General features: G+C 54.5%; 1 protein-coding gene across 8 annotated transcripts in view; it reads right to left on the reverse strand.

The window, feature by feature from the left end:
* Positions 1-1524: 1524 nt before the first annotated feature.
* Positions 1525-19900, reverse strand: part of MARCHF2 (membrane associated ring-CH-type finger 2) — a 43365-nt gene continuing 24989 nt past the window's right edge. For 3 of the 8 annotated variants that reach the window (XM_065042359.1, XM_065042360.1, XM_021280644.2), the window contains 2 exons: positions 8494-8703; positions 1525-4793 (listed from right to left, as the gene is read on the reverse strand). In XM_065042359.1, the coding sequence (XP_064898431.1) occupies positions 4635-4793; positions 8494-8703 (369 nt within the window). In that variant the 3' untranslated portion in view covers positions 1525-4634. The remainder of the gene's footprint in view (positions 4794-8493; positions 8704-19900) is intronic. The other 5 variants (XR_010468259.1, XR_010468258.1, XR_010468261.1 and 2 more) reach the window with 5 other exon arrangements.

Genomic DNA, 19900 nt, shown 5'->3' on the forward strand with positions numbered 1-19900 from the left:
TCCATTCTGCTGTGACCCCCCCCACCCCAATTATTTTAAAAAATCAACTCTTTTACAGCTGGACTGCATAATTGCAGCTTTTTGGTGAGAAATATGAATTTCATGTAGGATTGCACCATGAAGACTCACACGAGTTTCCATTCAGGCTCTTGCGGTGCAAGAGGTGTCTCCGTGCTCCGGTGTCACTGCAGGCAGGGAATCTCCAGGAGCGCTGTGGCGCTTGAACAGCGAGGCCGGACCCACGCGGCTCCTCTGAGGGACCCGTTTCAGGGGACACCCTGAGCCAGGGCCCCGTCCCGTACCCAGAGCCCACGTGGACACATCACAGCTGTGACCAAGCAAAGGGCTGGTGACCGGTGTGTCCTGGGTCGGTGGCTGGATACGAAGCCCATGGTTCCGTGTCACCACCATGGGGCCTGTCCCGGCAGCACAGGGTGTTGATCAGACCTACACGATCCTCCCTGTTCCCAGGAAAAGGCTGCAGCCTGTTCAAATGTGTCTCTTTTTCTGGGCTGTTTTACACTGCTCTGGCTGCTGCTGCTTCTCCTCATCCTGGGCACATTGCTGGGTTGCAGCCTGTTTTATTTTAAAGGATTGGGATGAGCCTTCTCCCCAGGAACATGGTTCTCCCTCTCTTTTAAAACTTCTTTCTTACAGTATAAACAAGCCCCAAACCCTCTTGATCTGCCAGCTTTTCCGGCTTGTCCAGGAAACATAGGTCTCGCCCAAGGTCTCGCCCAAGGCTAAGGCCTTGTCCGGGGCCTTGGAAACAGGCCCAAACATTGTTTTCGCAATGTCTTGAGTGGCACTTTTAATACGCAGCTGAATCATTTCCAACCCCCTCTTTAAACGTGGCGCAGCCTTTCTAACCAGGCTTTGCAATCCGGGTTTAACGGCCACCCCATGGCCAGGGCTGGCACTGCGGGAGGAGCTGGGGCTCCTCGTCCCACCTTGGAAGAGGGAGCGATGGCTGCCTGGGTCCCTCCTTGGGGTGCCAGACACAGCCCTGGGCAGGGTCCAGCCCCACAGCACCCTGCACCCCATCCTGACGCTGCGCGTGGAGCAGCCTCCCCAGCCCAACCATAACCTAAATCTGGCACTAACCCATATCCCTAAGAACCTCATCTATACGTCTTTTAAACCCCTCTGGGGATGGCGACTCCACCACCGCCCCGGGCAGCCTGTTCCAGTGCTTCACAACCCTTTCCATGAAGATCCAGTTCACCGGGGGTCACTCCATGCAGCTCCACACCAACCAAAAGGGCTCCCAAACGTCACCTCCTCGCTTGGCCCACCCCAGGGAGGTTTCAGTGTGTGGACAACGAAAACCTGCCCAGAAATGACAGAAAGCCCTGGGTTTTGTCCGGCTTTGGCTCAAGTATGAGACGTTCTGGCAGCTCTTCTGGGGAGGCCAGGAAAGCTGCCCCAGCACCCCGGGGAGGCAGCACAAGGGACTCACTGTCGGGTCAGCCTGGGCAATCCAGACCCTCCCCGCTCCTCCAGCAACAACACAACAGCCCAAAGTTCGTTTCACTTTTATTTACATAATTGCACAGCCCGTTTCCCCCCATGACACTGGAATGTGGCGGGTCAGACACTGATTTCCCACATCCATGAGCTGAACATCTCCTCAGGAAGGAGGAGAAGACCCAAAGAGTCGCTATTGGGTTATGCAGGGGTACATGCCACAACTCCAATTTATTGGCAACTACGATTAGGACGAGGAAGCTGAGAGCGAAGCCGCGGCCGCGCAGCAGCACAGGGCCGGGCCCCAGCCGCCCCAACCAGGGATTTCTGGCTTTCACAGTTGCATATTCGGATCAACAGTGGGTTTCTGAACTGAAACACTGGCTCTGTTAAGTCTGTACTAGGGGCATGTGGTGTGGGGGTGCAAATCCTGCGTCACCCAACAGAACCAGACGCGTCGCAAATCTGAGCTGCTGGGAGGCAGCCAGGGCTGGGAAGGTTAAACTAAAGCCCCAAGTTTTTCTTCACTGGGAATGTCCTGGTGACACGGGGTTTGCTGGAGGAAAGGGACCCAGGACAAGGCACAGAGCAGGGGGGCAGCGCCTGGGGAGCTCCCTGCACCACGGGAAGGAGGATCCTGCTGCTGTGCAGGGACCACAAAGAGGTCTCTGCGCTACAAACCTCCAGGAGCAGCGGGGGCTGCGCCATCCCTGTGCGACGGGGAAAGGGAAGGTGCCCATGGGAATGTGGCAGAAGGGGAGAGCCGGGCAGGGAGGCCCATTGAGAGAGGGGAGCAGAGACGCACCGTCTGGCCGTGGCAGGAAACATTCACCCCGTCATTAAATGAGACCCTCGTGCTCAGAACAGAGCAGCTCGGAGCAGCCCAGAGACGGGCAGGGAGAGGCCGGGACATCACCGAGCTGCACAAGAACCCGGGACAGAGCAGGCGCAGCCCAGGCTCCAGGCTGGGGCGAAGGATACCGGGAGAGACGGCACTGCTGCTCGTGCCAACACCGACCCCAGCGCCAGGGAACAGCGGACACGTAAGGAAAACCATCCTGCTCTGCAGCTGGAGAGAAGGCAGAACAGCACATGGTGCTTTGAATTCAAGCAATGACAGGTCTCAGTCTAGCAGGGCATCACACTGATGCAAAGGAGCAGAGGGACAGAGTGTGACCACCACTGCAAGGACACGGGCACCTTGGAGCCCGTCCCATCTGCAGGGCGGGGGGAAGAGCCGAGCTGGGGACGAGCAGCCGTGCACAAGGAGCATCGCACACACCTGGAGCACCGCGCACAACTGGAGCACCGCGCACACAGAGCACCGCGCACACCTGGAGCACCGCGCACACAGAGCACCGCGCACAACTGGAGCACTGCGCACACCTGGAGCACCGCGCACAGAGCACCGCGCACAACTGGAGCACCGCGCACAACTGGAGCACCGCGCACACAGCACCGCGCACAACTGGAGCACCGCGCACACAGAGCACTGCGCACAACTGGAGCACCGCGCACAACTGGAGCACTGCGCACACCTGGAGCACTGCGCACACAGAGCACCGCGCACAACTGGAGCACTGTGCACACCTGGAGCACTGCGCACACAGAGCACCGCGCACAACTGGAGCACCGCGCACAACTGGAGCACCGCGCACACCTGGACCACCGCACACACCTGGACCACCGCGCGCACCTGGACCACCGCGTGCACCTGGAGCACCGCGCGCACCTGGAGCACCGCACGCACCTGGAGCACCGCGCGCACCTGGAGCACTGTGCATACCTGGAGCACTGTGCATACCTGGAGCACCGCGCACGGCAGTGCCAGCACCGTGTCCTCACTGCCCACACACCGGCATCATCTGGCGGTTCGGGAGGCAGCGGGGAAGCAAGGACTGAAGACAAACTCAGAGAGAGACGCTCCGCTACGTGCTAAAGACTTGGCAGAGTGGGCACCCCAAAACAGGGGTGCGTTAGCTGGGAACACAGGTGGATGAAGGAGGAGGAGGAACGCTGGCCCTGCAGGAGAGGGACCCAGAGCCTGTTCTCTGGCAACCAGGGAACTTGGGGTGTTTTACTAGAGGACACGTAAGAGGCAGCGCTTGTGAGGATGAACCACATCACAGCAGCTCTGGCTGCCGCTGAGGAATGTGCAAATAAAGCCCGTGGAGACAGCGCAGAGCACCTGCGGAACACAGCCTGTCCCATCCGGCACGTGCGTCACCGAGACCATGAGAGGCCCAGCCTCACAATGGGGAAAGGACGCGAGCAAACAGACTCCGGCTCTCACCTTTTGGGGTCAGGAAAGCTCCTTTCTGCATCTTTCAAAAGCAAAAGGCAATGGTGGGGTTAGGTAGCTGGAGCCATCACCTCCCACCCTCAGATCCTCCATCTACCTGTGCCAGACACACCAAGAGCTGAGTGCAGCCGAGCCCTGGGGATGAGCCAGGATCTGCAAGGAAAGCATTCTGTGAGATCATGTCTGCACAGGAAAAGATCTTCTCAGTTTGAAACTGATTTGGAAATTCTCAAAATTACAGTACTTTACAATACAAAATGTCTCCATTCAGTATTATGTCATTTTACTCCTTCTGGGATTATAATAATTATTAAAAACACACAACTTTCTAGAAAGGACAGAAACACCACGAAAGAGACCAAAGAGTAACGGGAAAGGCTGCTGCAGTATTATCAAAACCAACTTAGTGCAAAGGAGAAGGAACGGTCAATGAAAAGTGTTCTTTATATGCTCATTTGGAGAAAAGGCATAGATTTAACCTCTGAATGAGATCAGGCTGCCAGCTTCTATACTGAAGCTTAGAACATCAACACAAAAGGACTGGAACACAATATGCATGGCCATTAAAAAATAATATTATATAGAGATATATATATATATATAGAGGGAGATATTTTCCACATATGGTACTTAGTTATAGGAAAGCGTCTCTGCAGACTGGCACATTCTGCCATCGGGCTCTTTCGGGCCGTTCCGCACGGCAGACGTTGATTATCTCTCTGTTGGCCGCAGTATAAAGTACGTGCTGACCGCAAGGTCCCACGGGTGGGATGATGCTCCCGGTGCCTCCGCGGCCCCTGCGTGGGGACCCTGACCCCTCTGCTCCCGCCAGCCCCCGGAGCTGCCCCCCGGAGCTGCCCCCGGCTCACACGGTGGTTTCATCCGCCGTCTTCTTCATCAGCTTGGCAGAGAGCAGGGAGTGGGGCACGGGGTGAGGGTTCCGCGAGGCGGGGATCATCAAGCGGACTTTTTGGTTGGTCCTTCGCCACTCCGAGTACAGCTGGCAGTGGTAGCGGAACGAAACCTGGCGGGAGATAACGCATGGGTCTGGTTACCGGACCCCAGCAGTGGCGCCAGGGCCACCCCCCACCCTCCGAACCCACCAGCACCCCAAGGGAGGCAGCACCGACCCCGAACCAGCCCGGGGCACTCCACATCCCAAGCCTTTGATGAGGAATCTATTAATTCCTGGTAAAGCTGGGCTGAGTGCGGCACAGGGGCTTGTAGCCTCATCTGGGTGTTCCTGCTCCATGGGGGGATTGCACTGGATGAGCTTTCCAGGTCACTTCCAACCCCTCACATTCTGAGATTCTGGGCAGCACCAGGACAGAGTTTCCCAGCTGGGTTGGGTACCAGGCTGGTAAGATGTGTTGAGGAGGAACCACAACTCAGCCCTTCATCGAGCGCCTTGTCTGGGCCACACGAGGGGATCTGGCAGGACCTGGACCCAACCAGCCTCCCCCCACCTCCCAGATCCTGGTGGATCTTCACCCTTTGCAAGAGCCTCCTTTGCTTGGGCTGTGACAACCAGCTTCCATTATAAATTGGAGAATGACCTATTAGAGTGCAGCATAGGGGAAAGGGACCTGGGGGTCCTGGGGACAGCAGGGTGACCATGAGCCAGCACTGGGCCCTTGTGGCCAGGAAGCCAATGGGACCTGGAGTGGGTTAGAAGGGGGTGGTCAGTAGGTCAGAGAGGTTCTCCTGCCCCTCTGCTCTGCCCTGGGGAGACCACACCTGGAATATTGTGTCCAGCTGTGGCCCCTCAGTTCCAGCAGGACAGGGAACTGCTGCAGAGAGTCCAGCGCAGCCACCAAGATGCTGGAGGGAGTGGAGCATCTCCCGTGTGAGGAAAGGCTGAGGGAGCTGGGGCTCTGGAGCTGGACAAGAGGACACTGAGGGGGGACTCATTCCTGGGGATCAAGATGGAAAGGGGGAGTGTCAGGAGGATGGAGCCAGGCTCTTCTGGTGACAACCAGTGACAGGACAAGGGGCAATGGGTGCAAACTGGAACACAGGAAGGTCCTGACATTCTGGGATTCTGTGACATGGGTTGGACCCATTTCTTGTGACAACGCTGTGGCCTGGGAGGGGTGTCCACCCAAAGGGGACAGGAGAGCACGCAAAGCGGAGGGGACCCAAGTTAGCCCTGCAAGGCTGAGCTCTGAGCTGTGTCTCCCCCCGGGCTGGGCTTCTCACTGTGTCCTTGTGCAACCATTATCACTGCTACAGACTTTCTCACAGCTCTTGACGATTCCTTAGCTCTGAAATTAAACTTTTCTAGAACTTCTTGAGGAAGGAATGAAACCAGCACGTATTTCCCTCCTATTTATTTTCCTAGAAATTGTGAGGAAGACAATGAAATATTAAGTCCAGCCAGCCAACCATCAAAACCAAGCTTTCGTACTTTCTAAAAGTACAGGAAACATTTGGCTGGCAAGTGGGAAGTACCAGAAGTACATCAGACAAGGAAAGGCCGGTATTCCTGTTACTTTTGGCTGGGTCTCAGACATGTGCTACGAGAAATGGAGCTGTGCCGCGGCATCGAGGTGATCCGGCTTATTGATCTGTGCACCCCCCTTTTTCCTTTTGCACAGGGACAATTGTGGGAATAAGGTTGTTGGCTGATAAGAAGCGAATACATCTTGCGGTCTTCAGAGAACAGGAGCTCATGGTGCAAAGCTTGAATAAAGCCGCAGCACCAACTCACCCCCCTGGCACCCGAGTCTGTGCAAAGAATGTCCTAAAACCCCAGGGAACGCTGCTGCTCCGAGAAACTGGAGTATGAGATGGCAGAGAAATGGGCTGTGGTGTTTCTGAACTGCCAGCTTTTGGGGGTCCCACTCTTTCTCCTCCAGCAAGCGCTCTCCTTCCCTTTCCAAAATGGTGCTTCCCAGCAAGCAGCGGGAAAAGGGTAAAGAGAGGACATGAGCGCACACAGGGATTTGAATAGAAAAGCCAAAATGAAAATCCAGACCAAGAAATCCACTTAGTAACACAGAATGCCCTGAGCTGGAAGGACCCACCAGGATCATGGAGTCCAACGGCTGTCCCTGCACAGGACACCCCACAGGTCACCCCATGTGTCTGAGGACGGTGTCCAGTCTCTTCTTGAACACTGTCAGGTTGGGCCGTGACACCTCCCTGGGGAGCCTGTTCAGTGTCCAGCACCTCTGGGGAAGAACCTTTTCCTCATGTCCCACTGCCCCTCCTGGCACATCTCCTGCCGTTCCCTGGGTCTGTCACTGTCACAGAGCAGAGCTCAGCCTGCCCCTCCTGCTCCTGCTGAGGAACCTGCAGCCCATGAGCTCTGCCCTCAGGCTGCTCTGCTCCAGCTGAACAAACCAGGGACTGCAGCCACTGCTCATCCGGCTTCCCCTCCAAACCTTCAGCAGCTTCGTGTTCCTCCTCTGGACACTCTCCAGCAGCTTTATCTCCTTTTCTCCCGTGTCCCCAGCCCTGCACACAGTGAATGCTGCAGGTGAGGCCGCCCCAGCGCAGAGCAGAGCGGGACGGTCCCCTCCTGCCCGGCTGGCCGTGCTGTGCTGGATGCACCAGGACACGGGTCCCTCTTGGCAACAGAACCTGAAAGAACTGAGTGGGAAACAGAGGGAGGTCCCTGGTCTGACAGCCTCATGGGCTTGCGGAGCGGACGGGCAGGGAGCTACTCCCGATACTCCCAGATGTTCTACAGATGTGCTACACAGCAAATCCACATTTGCTCTCCGGCTCTTCTGGACTCGCCCCAAGCTGCAAGCTCCTGGCTGCCTAATTCAGCATGTGCAAAGATGCAGAGTGAGGCATCTGCAGGAAGATCTCTCCCAGCATGGATCTGTTCAACACCCAGTACGGGTTCCCACTGATCCCCAGTGCCCCCAGCCCCACAGCCGAGGGCCAGGGCGGCTGGAACCAAGACTCCTGTCCCAAAGCCCAGTATGAGAGAAAAGTCAGAGGTCTCCCAGGGCTGGAGTGCTCCTGGCACACACCCTTCCATGCTGCTGACATCTGAAAAATATTGTGTAGGAACTGGTTTAGTTGTGGGCCACAAAGAACACCAACAGCCGGTCTGAGCACTGAGCAGCACAAAGTCGGGGGGGACATAATGAAGATTATTGACAGGTCAAACATCTTCCAGAGTTGTTTTTTTTTCCCTAAATGACCCAGGTACCAAGTTTGTGTTTCTTCTTGAAAAGAGGAGCAGGCACAACTGCTGGGCCACTGCCTGTCCCAGCACCGGGCACGCTCGGGGACGTCTGTCGGGTACACAACGCCCCGGGGAACACGGCTCCCATGCTGGTCTGGAAAGCAGACGATCAGAAGTGGCTTCTCATTCTCAGCAACAACTTTAGCAGCTCCCATTTGAAGATAATTAAATGGATGGTCAAGAGAAAGAGCCCAAGGTTTTCTCCCAATGGGAGTCAGAATCATAGAACAGAATCATTTTGGTTGAAGAGACCCTTAAGATCACTGAGTCCAACCATAACGTAACTCTAGCTCTAAACCATGTCCCTAAGAGCCTCATCTATACATCTTTTAAACACCTCCGGGGATTGCGACTCCACCGCTGCCCTTGGCAGCGTGTTCCAGTGCTTCACAACACTTTCCATGAATAAATTGATCCCAAGATCCAATCTGAACCTTCCCTGGCTGCAGGGACGCAGCACAATCCAGGACTTCGGTCTCCCTTTTGAATAGAAACGGGGCCCTCGCCAGCAGACACTTACCAGCGTCCAAAGGACGTAGATTGTGAAAAGTGCTATAGTTAGTGCTATGAGTCCGATGGCCTCCAGCCGGCTGTTGAACTGCAGGTGATCCTGGGCTCCGCGCAGGCACAGCCAGCCCGAGATCGCCGCCAGGGGGGTGATGAACAGGAAACACACCATGTCGCAGAAAAGGGTCCTCTTCTCATTGCGGGGACCAGGATCCTTCAGCCACTGCGGGAAGGAACGGAGGGAGAAATAACATCAGCCAGCAGCACGCAGAGCACACAGCACGGGCAAAACGGGCCCGCGGTGCCGGGAAGCTCTCGCGTGCTCTCCGCAGTCTGTATGTACCTTGTGTATACATTTAACTCACATAAACCACCACAAAAACAAAGCTAGAGAGTGTCAAGTATATTTTTAACAATCAGTGAGAGCAAGGGAAGAGACAACTGAGGAATATGTGCAGGGGAAGGCAGTAGGAAACACAGGAGCTGCCTGGGCTCTTCACCGGAGTAGCGAGGAGCAGGCAGCAGCCGTCGGTTCAGTAAAGCCTGGCTTAGTAAAGACCTGACAGGTCTTGGATTGAGCTTCAATAGAAACACACCCAGGACTCTGCAGCTGGCGCAGGGGCTGTGGGAAACTGGAGCATTGGGTCGGCAGCTGTCCCAAATCCGGCCCTCTGGTTCCTTTTGGAGGACTGTGGTATTTTAGAGTTTCACTCCTGACTTAAATCAAATCTGAGAAGTCCAGGTGCACCTGAGAGACTGCACAGGACGGCTCTGCAGGGGGAGCACTCTCAGGGGTCTGGTGCTTCATAGAATCATAGAACAGAATCATAGAATCACTTTGGTTGGAAGAGACCCTCAGGATCATCGAGTCCAACCATAACCCAACTCTGGCACTGCCCCATGTCCCTGAGAACCTCGTCTGAACGCCTTTTGAACCCCTCCAGGGATGGTGACTCCAGCACTGCCCTGGGCAGCCTGTTCCAATGCCCCACAGCCCTTTGGGGAAGAAATTGTTCCCAGATCCAACCTCAGCCTCCCCTGGTGCAACTTGAGGCCGTTTCCTCTGCTCCTGGCGCTTGTTCCTGGGGAGCAGAGCCCGACCCCCCTGGCTCCAAGCTCCTTTCAGGCAGTTCAGAGATCAGAAGGTCTCCCCTCAGCTCCTGTTCTCCAGCTGAACCCCCAGGTCCCTCAGCCGCTCCATCACACTTGTGCTCCAGCCCCTCACCAGCTCCGTTCCCTTCTCTTCACTCTCTCTAGTCCCTCAATGTCCTTCTTATGATGAGGGACCCAAAATGACCCCAGGATTCAAGGTCTGGCCTCCCCAGTGCCCAGCACAGTGGCACAATCGCTTCTCCAGTCCTGCTGGCCACACTGTTCCTGGTACCAGCCAGGATGCTGGTGGCCTCTTGGCCACCTGGGCACACGCTGCTCATGTTTGACACCCCCAGGTCTTTTTCCTCCAGGCACTTTCCAGCCGCTCTTCCCCAGCCTGCAGCAACCATGGGGTTGTTGTGACCCAAGTGCAGGACGCGCACTTGGCCTTGTTGAACCTCAGACAATTGGCCTCAGCCCATCGATCCAGATCCCTCTGTAGAGCCTCCTGCCCTCCAGCAGATCAGCACTGTGACCAGCTTGGTGTCACCTCTGAACTCACTGAGGGTGCACTCGATCCCCCATCCAGATCACTGATAAAGAGATTAAACAGAACTGGCTTCAATACTGAGTTTCCTCAGGGCTGGAGCAAGACTGGTACTCAACCCAGGCCACCGGTGTGGAACACAACACCCACACACCCTGTGTGTTCACCGAGATGATGACAGAGAGGAAAAAAGAATGTCATTTCAGCAACTAAGAATCCAAGACTGGAGAGAAAACAAAATAGAAGCAAAAGGAAAGAGAGCGACTAGCAGGAAGTTTTGCACCTGAGCAGACAAAGCAGGAGAGCTGCCAAGGGATCCCCGTGTTTGGTGGCCCTGGCAGAGGACAGGAACATAAACCCGTTTGCTTTTACAGAACAACCAGTGCCTGAATCTGCACCTTTCTCACAGAGAAAGACTTGGACCATCTCCAAAGAGAAAGCAGAAAGTGAGGAGGGACACAGAGGAAGATCCCCCGCTGCTCTCCCCCAGATCTCAGTGGATCACAAGTGACCACAAAGGGGTGAGGCCCGATCGCGGACACAGGTGCTGGAAACTCCCCCATCCTGACTGCAACGTCCCAAAGTCCTTCCCATCGCTGGTGACCATCCAGCGGCCACAGCACGGTCGGACCCGCCAGGACCAGGACAGAGCCCGTTCTGTGTTCCTCCCAATTTCAGGTTTGCTTTCTCGCCTCCGCCCCAGCTCTGTGTAAACCCTTTGCAAGCGCTTCCCTCCCACAGCTCCAAACCCAGCTCGCTGCGGGCAGGTTTCCCTCAACAGGCCGTCTCCAAACATTCACCCATTTTAGGAGTCCTGACTTGCTTCCAGTATGGGTCCGTTTTAGACACTTGACTTTGACAACAGCAATTGTTCTAGTTTTCCTGGGATTATGCTATTTTCAGTTTTTCCTTTTTTAGAATAGCAAGCGGCTGTAGTTCCTACCGATACCCAGCGTTCTTACAGCACATTTTTACTGGGAATTCTATATTTTGAGCTGACGGATTCTTCCTTCTTTCCTGCATGAGGATGACTGGTCTCATTTAGGATTGTTTTTTCCTCAAAAATTGGAGAAAATGATTAAAAAGGCCCAGTTGGCACAGGGAGGGGAATGTCCCCAAGGCAGCCGGGCATGTCCTGTGGCCAGACTGGGAACAAGTGGCACCACAAAAAGGGACCCATCTGGGGATTCTGCAAACAAAGCTCCTTCCCTGGAGGAGAAACCACAGTTTAAACAGCAGTACAGAAGGGGTGGTGGCAGGTACGGAGGAAATTATTGAGGCCACACCAGTCAAAACAGAGCACAGGTAACCTGAGGATGCGGCTGCCCACAAAGTCAAGCAGAAAGCACTGGCCCAGAAAGGGAGCGGGGAAGGGCGCCCACAATTGGTGCAGATTTAACTACGGAGAGAATGTAACGTCAGGGACGTAGAGCAGAGGGGTGAGGGCAGGATGAGGAGTGCACACAAGTGGTGTCGAATGGGAAAGAGAAGGGGGAGATGGCAAATCCAAGCAAGGGACAGCAACGTGGCTGGAGCCACGGGAGCAGCTCTGCAGGCACCGCGGTGGGACACGGAGCTGGCCCAGGATGGAGGAGACGATGCTGCAGCAACGGGTGAGAGCCTGGCCAGGAATTTCAGCTGGGAGGGCAAGATATTTGAGGGATGTGACCTGAAGCATCTGAGAGGTCCAAAGAGTGCAAGAACAAGCGAAGCCAGAGAGCAAGATGGGAACCGAAGAGCACAAACAGATCTGAGGACTGAGTAAAGCTCCTCCAGCAACAGAGGACAAGCAAGAAGCATTTTTAAAGCCATTCTGAACACAACGCGATAGCCAGACAGCCAAAAGGAAACTTGAGAGCAGTCCCACGTGTGGTTTGGACAGGAGGGGCTGGGAGAAGGGGGCAGACCTGCAAGTCACCCCTCGTGCGGCTCCGCGGAGGAGATTAGTGATGAGCTGCGTGGGGAAGATAAGGACCACACGCAGCTGGAGCAGCCCCGAGAGGGAGCGAGGGCGGACGGAACCCATGGACGCAGTCAAGCTGCTCCTAAAACAGCAAATCGGCAGCTGCGTCACCCGAACACCCAGTTGTCCCAGCTGCACAGCCCCTGCTGAACACCGAATCACCCAACTAGACCAACACCCCTCTGGCAGCAACCCCAGGACCCCCCATCCGCTACCCAACAGCATCTGGGGTCACTTCTGACCCTCGTAAAACAAAAATCTCCGGGACTGAAGGCAGATAGGTATTTTACTGCATCTTATTCTATTTATATTCCTTGTGACCTTTGAAACTCCTCCTTCCTCACTAAGATGGGAGCCAAACATGTAGAGGCAGGAAGCAAATTAATTTCATTTTGAAGTAGTTGATTTATTGTGCCAATAGGCACTGACACAGTAACAAAAGGATACAATAAGGCACCCTAAGGGCGCAGGGTTTCTGGCGCAGCAGCACATTAGTGCATCTGAGACTTAAAATTAACCTTGCAAACGATCCAAGAAGCAGACGGTCAGATTAAACAATTTTTGTAGGGAAAATTAGCAAGTAAACATGGAAAAGCAACAAAAGCACAACTTGGTCTTCTTCCAGGCCAAGTCCAAAGCGATTGCTTCCATGCTGTTTGTGTGCAAGACTAAAGGGAAGGGGCAGAACCAGCTGCTCACCGCCCGCCCTGCTGGGAACAACCGCTGCTTGTGCAACAAGAACTTTTTCTGGGTACAACCACATTTCTCTGTCCTCCAGCACGATCCTGAGGCGTTCCCAGATGTTCTTTTTACTGGGATCAGCGGGGCTGAGGAAGGGAGCTCATTTCTCAGACCCACGGCAGGGCTATGGGATGATGAGGATCTGATTTGTGGGTGTTGCAGTGCCCATGAAACCAGGGTGAGCCTCATGGGATGGAAAGCAGGAGGAGGATGTGCAGAAAAAGGCACCAGGACACCATCAGCTCCTCTGGAAGCCAAGAGCAGAGCTCAGGGTACAACAGAGGAGTCTCCAGACAGTCCATCCCAGCACCTTCTGCTCCACATCTCGGCGCTGGGCTGTGTTCTGCTGCTTGGACCAAGGGGAAGGGACCAATGAGGGACAATCCCAGCAGCGCTCAGCACCGTGCAGTCCTGCTGGGGGTTATAAATCACAGCATCCCAGGCTGGTTGGGTTGCAGGATCTCTGCAGATCCCCAGCCCCACCTGCTCCCGCAGGGTCACAGAGCAGATCACACAGGTGGCTCCAGGGGGTTGGAATGTCTCAGAGCAGGAGACTCCACACCCGCTCTGGGCAGCCTGGGCCAGGCTCTGGCACCTCCCAGCAAACAAGTTTCTGCTCATGTTCACATGGAGCCTCCTGTGTTTCAGTCTGTGCCCGTTGCCCCTCACCCTGGCGTTGGGCACCACTGAACAGAGTCTGGTCCATCCTCTGACACCCACCTGGAGACACTGATCCATTGATCAGATCCCTCTCAGCTTCTCTTCCCCAGCTCAACAGCCCCAGCTCTCTCAGTCTCTCCTCATCACTAAGATGCTCCAGACCCCTCGGCATCTTTGTCACTCTCTGCTGGACTCCCTCCAGTCATTCCTTGTCCTTCTTAAACTGGGGAGCCCAGAACCGGTCCCAGTTGTGCAGATGTGGCCACAGCAGGGCAGAGCAGAGCGGGAGGATGAACCTCCCTGACCTGCTGCTCACACTCTTCCTCTTCACCAGGTTCTGCTCTGCCCAGTCCTCCAATGGGTGTTTTGGAATAAGCTTTCATTGATTTTTTTTCAGCCCACCTACCCTGTGCTGCAAAACGCACATGGCTGTGAGCTACCAGCCTGTCCCACGAACCACACCGCACACAGCGCTCACGTGCAGCCGGCAGCTGCGCCGCGCCAAGCGGGACCAGCACCGGTGGCACCAGCACCTCCGGTCAGCACATGCTCAGTCTCCCACCCGACCACTCTCTGCTGAGCCCCATTCAGGACCAGCGTGACCTGTCAGTCTCTGACCCCGTCACAGCGTCCCCATGTGTTTCACAGCTCTGGTGTGACGCAAGGCACAGCAACTACGGGGGTGTTTGGCTGTGCAAAGCCAGACAAGCTACGAAACATCCCATGTCCTTTCTGGCCACCAAATCGTTACCCTGTGGCTGCTCAGGCGCCTGTAGATTTTCCATTCGCTGTTGACTGGGGGCCTGGCTGTGTCAGCCAGGCAGGAAAACACGACCTGCATTCCCAGCAGCACGATCAGCCCTGTCCCTGCCCCAGGGAATGTGTCGAAGCAAAAAATGCAGCTTCAGAAGAGGAACTATCACATCCCTTCTCTGGGCATCCACCCAAATCTCCTTGCGGGCCACCGAGCCCCACGGGCAGCCCCAGCAGGATGGTCCCATTTCCATTACCAAGATTGGGGGGGATGTTTTCCAACAGAGCACCCAGAGTTCAAGGAGCCAAGATCCAGAAACACCCCTCACCCTGCAAGCAGGCAGCTAAACGCTGCAGAGCAAAGCTGCCCCTCCTCACCCTCCTTTCCCCACTGCGCAACCGCCTGCCATTGATGTTCCACAAACCCCAACAACCTGAATCATAGAATCACAATGTCCTGAGCTGGAAGGACCCACAGGATCATTGGTTCCAACGGCTGTCCCTGCACAGGACACCCCACAGGTCACCCCGTGTGTCTGAGGACGGTGTCCAGTCTCTTCTTGAACACTGTCAGGTTGGGCCGTGACACCTCCCTGGGGAGCCTGTTCAGTGTCCAGCACCTCTGGGGAAGAACCTTTTCCTCATGTCCCACTGCCCCTCCTGGCACATCTCCTGCCGTTCCCTGGGCTCTGTCACTGTCACAGAGCAGAGCTCAGCCTGCCCCTCCTGCTCCTGCTGAGGAACCTGCAGCCCATGAGCTCTGCCCTCAGGCTGCTCTGCTCCAGCTGAACAGACCAGGGACTGCAGCCGCTGCTCATCCGGCTTCCCCTCCAAACCTCCAGCAGGTTTGTGTTCCTGAATCTCATCTGGCAGGGGCACAAGAACATTCCCCATGCGCCCAGCCCAGCTCCAGCCATGAGGGTGCACTGGGCACGGGGCTGATCCAAGAGCTGCAGAAGCGCTAGAAATGGGGGACAGGAGAGGAACGGACCCAGGCAGCCCTGCAGGCCACCAGGACACTTTGTGCACAGCAGCAGGTGCCTCTGTGGTTGATGTCACCACGGGAAATGCTGCAAATATGAGATGACGGCACCAGCAGCAGCTGCACCCCAGAGAAACCCCACTGGTACAAGATGCTCGAGATCCTCAGGGCACAGAGACGGCTGCACAAAGCGGCGAAGATGGACGTGTAGGGAAGAGACCAGCGCTGGGAAGTGCCAAGAGCGCAGGGAGGGAGTATTTCCAGTTCTGGCCCCAAAGAGGCCATTCCAGGTCACAGAGCAGGGCCAGGGACTGCACAGAGAAACACCAAGAGGATCTAGGCTGGGATCGGAGAAGAGCAAATGCAAAGGGAGAAAGGAACTGCACTCAGCTGGGGCCAAAAGTGATTTGGTTTTCCCTCGATAGAGGAGTCTGGCACCGAGAAAGGAGAGAGACAAGCTGGGCAGGAGCACAGACGGGAAACAGAACAGTGCAGTGAGTACGGCAGAGGAGTTCGAGGAAAGCGAGGAAGATAAGGCTGGAGGAAGGGTGGGGAGCCGGTGTCACATCTCAGTTCTCTGAACTGGAGGGGGGGCAGCGATCGCTGCGCCCAGAGGCAAAATTTCTTTGCCTAGTAACACGAGCAGGAATAACAAGAATATCCGTATTGCTCCCTGCAAACATCACTTTACTGGTACGGCGGTGCCGGGGGTGGGGGAGAGGAGCAGGGACTGCCCGTGCAGACCCACAGGACGTGTCCCGTCCTCCAGCGTGACCCGAACAGCCAAGCGAACATCTGAGAATTTCAAGCACGCTTTGCTGCGGGCGACGGTCGCGTTTGGAAGTTGTGCTTTCCTCATGAGACGAAAAAAAAATCCATTGACCTATGTAAAACATCCAGTTTCAGTGAACAGAAAGTATTAGCAGACAGTGACAAATATGCATCTTTTAATCAAAATTGCATAATAAAAGACAACGAACAACAGTAGGAGCAAAAACCTGGCAGTGTCCTGCATACTGCCCTTGGAAAGAGCTGTTTTGAGAAGGCATAAGGACACACAGACACTGCTAAAGCTCTCATTTCTAACCAAAGAATGTTAACACACATATTGCAGAAAAGCACTAGCATTAGAGACAAGGAAGCAGAATTTTCTTGGGGCTCCATCATGAGACAGAAACATGGGACCAAACAGTGTGGCTAAACCACTCCAGTGGTGACCGATCCATTCCTGGTTTGGAATGACCAGCTGTTTTGAGTGAGTTTTGCTTTAGTATATAAAAGGTATATACTAAGGTATTAAATGCTTAGAGAAGCATCAGGAACAAGTCATGCATAACACTCATTAGCTTTTACCACCAGGATATGTTGGCTTTCGACATCCTGGTAATTTTAGCAAAGCCGGAGCCTTGGCATCAGCACCAGAAATCCACACCCACTCTCAGAGCCGAGTCCTGTAACCCTGAGGTTCCTCTCCCCGGGATTTATATGAAGTGTGGACAAAAATACACCCTTCCTCTTTTCCACGGGCTGACATTTCCTGGGATTAAACAGCTGCCGACGTTTCCACGTAGAGACCTCGGCTGCTCGGCACAGAACTGGCCAAAGGAGATGGGAAACTGAGTCACAGCATGGGCAGAGGGTCTGAAATGGGGGTCTCTGAGGTGCTCTTTCTCTTCACAAACACTCAGAGGGGACAAAATTAACAACAGGTTCAAGCTAAAACACTTTACAAGGGGTTAATGAATTGAAAAGGGAAATAAGTGTGTGGGCCACAGCAAAACACACAAAACAAGGCAGTGGTGGAAATACTTTCGGTGGGAAAGCAAATAGGGCAAAGGGGCAGGAGTGGGCTCGGGTACATGAAATACAGACCGACCCGTGTGCCCAGCGGGGCTGAACCTGCTCGTGGCTGCAGACGCGAAGCCGCAGCCTTGCTAACACCTTCTAGAAATACACGACACATCCAACACGGCACCAAAGGTCTCGATCTATCCATTTCTGCCCCAAATCCTAGAGGACAAAGCATCTTCAGTGAGGAGAGCAATAGGTTTGTGATGGATTTAGCTGTAGACCAAAGAAAGGTGTTTACATGGAAGGGAGAACACTAACAGGGGATATTTAGACTTGTACAATGAGGTGCCTGTAACAGCACTTACCTCAGTTCTCCAAGAACCAGAAAAAGGCTCCAGACAAGCTGACCCATCCAGCCCAGGAGTCTAAAGAAGCATGAATTAATTGATCACAAGAGGCATTTCCTTCTCTCCATAGGACTCTAAAGAACAAGCTTTGGCTGAGGTGAATTTAAGGTGTTAAAAGGTCAGACAAATAAAAGCAACCATGCCCAGGGAACTGTGTGACAACCCATGGCCTGGGAGAAAGAGCTGGTCAGAACAATGATCTGGACAGGAAAAACACAGATGTTTCCAGTGACAGAGCCCAGGGAACGGCAGGAGATGTGCTGGGGAGGGTCAGTGGGACATGAGGAAAAGGTTCTTCCCCAGAGGTGCTGGACACTGAACAGGCTCCCCAGGGAGGTGTCACGGCCCAACCTGACAGTGTTCAAGAAGAGACTGGACACCGTCCTCAGACACACGGGGTGACCTGTGGGGTGTCCTGTGCAGGGACAGCCGTTGGACTCCGTGATCCTGTGGGTCCTTCCAGCTCAGGACATTCTGTGATTCTATGGAGATGGATCTTGGGCAGTAACTCTGCATTTTCTGTGCTTAACGTTATTGGAACAAAGCAGGCGCTGCCTGTTCCAGGAAAGCTGTGTGCACTGCAACTTGGGGTTCAAACATTTCATCTAAATACTGCTGCAGCCTTCCAGGTAACACAGGAACGTGTTTTGCATGTTTTGACTACGCCAGCCATGCCGGTTGGCATCTCCCAGATTCAGATCACATACAGAAGCACATTAAACTAACTGACGTAGGAAAGTCAAGGACTGGAAAACCATCCCTGTCCCAGGTTTGGCCACCTCGTTCCTGCTGGGGACACACTCTCACTCCAGAGCCCCAGCCCACGACCCTCCTGTGCCGGAGACCCTTTCAGAAAGCAAAGCAGAAGCTGTTCTGTCCTTTCCCGGTGCCTGCACCTCGGCTACAGACCCTCCCGGCACTGCGACCACATCAACTCCCCATCCTCACCTGCTGTGCTCCAAAACGTGCCCCAAAACCACGCTCAGCCCATCAATCCCACAGCTCTACAGTTAACAAAAGCCTTTTGTGTTTGGTTTGGGTTTTTTTTCAGCTTTCAACCAACTTCTTAGTTAAAAAATAACCAAAGCAGGCTGAAGAGCAGGAGCGTCTGCCCTGCACCCGGGTGGCTCAGACAGCCCCCGGTCCCGGTTCAGAGATCAGGCACGTCTGGGAACCAACACTGTTGCTATTTTTACATTGAACAGACCACAACATCAATAAATGGCTGCTTAAAGAAAACAAAAATCTAATTCTATCAAAAAATTCTCTCCCTAAAGGAAGCTGCAAAATTAAATTACGCTTTGTAAGTGCTCAGATATCGCAGCCAGAAACACAGCAGAGGAGCCCACGGGGAAATGAATGTGCCTGTGAGCAGGATACAAGAGCACAGAGCCACAGCACAGCGGGATGAACAGAATCCACCAGTGGGCACCCATCACCGCTCCTGGAAAACGCAGCCAGTGACCACACGGTAATGAGAGCACTGAATTAAGAACTAAGGCGATTTGGGTTGGGTATTTCCTGACTTCCAAGAGCTTTCTGCAGCTTCCGCAGAAGCACTGCGACTCGATCGCGCTGCTTCCCCTCGGCGCGGCCTGGACGGCTCCCCCAGCCCCCGGTCGGCTCTCGGCCTCTCTCCTCAACGCTCCTCCCAGATTGTCCTGGTTTTGTTAGAAAGGGGTTTCTCTTTTAGTGAATTTGCCTCTCAGCTAAAGCTTTCACATTAGCTGCATTTTCCTGAAAGCCAGATACATCGTTTGGTAGACGTAGCAATGGTAGGCAAGGTCACTGATGAGGATGGATGAACATCTCACGAGAGGGGCAACGAGAAACAGATGACCAAAAACTGACCAACTGAGCATAACATCCCATTCATGTGATACTTCATATAAAAGTGGGAGATCACGAGGATCTCGTCCCTCTTTCCTTACGGCAACATTAGGAGAGGACCTTGTGAGTCGTCCCTGCAAACTGAGGCCAGTGACGGACTGAATCCAGCTCCGGTTGGCTGCAGAGTCCAGTCCAGGACTTCGGCTGCCGGCTCTGCAGTTGCTGAGACTTTCAAGATTGGTTTTGTATATTTTGTATTATTTCCTCTATTTTTATCAGTAGCATTAGTAAAACACTTTTAATTTTTCCAAGTCTCTTCTCTCCTTTCCCTTCCAGTCACCTGTCCTTAGTGGGAAGGGAGGAGAGGGGGCTAACAATACATCTGCCACAATAAATGTCACCCCGCAATCAAAACCTCGACAGCGATGCAGCTGTTTCCCACAGCTGATGGCCCATCAGCGTCCCCCGCAGCCACCACAGCAGCTCCGAGTGTCCCCAGGCTGCAAAGGCAGGACACAGCAAACAGAAAGAGCGACTCGTGTCCTCCCGCAAGGACAAACAGCAGCAGTGTCACCTCGTCCTCCTGCGGGTGTCATGGTGGCCACAGGACAGCAGAAGAGAGCGAGGACACCTGGGTGGCCTCGCACACCCTTT

Source organism: Columba livia, chromosome 27, assembly GCF_036013475.1.
Source record: "Columba livia isolate bColLiv1 breed racing homer chromosome 27, bColLiv1.pat.W.v2, whole genome shotgun sequence".
NCBI classification, from domain to species: Eukaryota; Metazoa; Chordata; class Aves; order Columbiformes; family Columbidae; genus Columba; species Columba livia.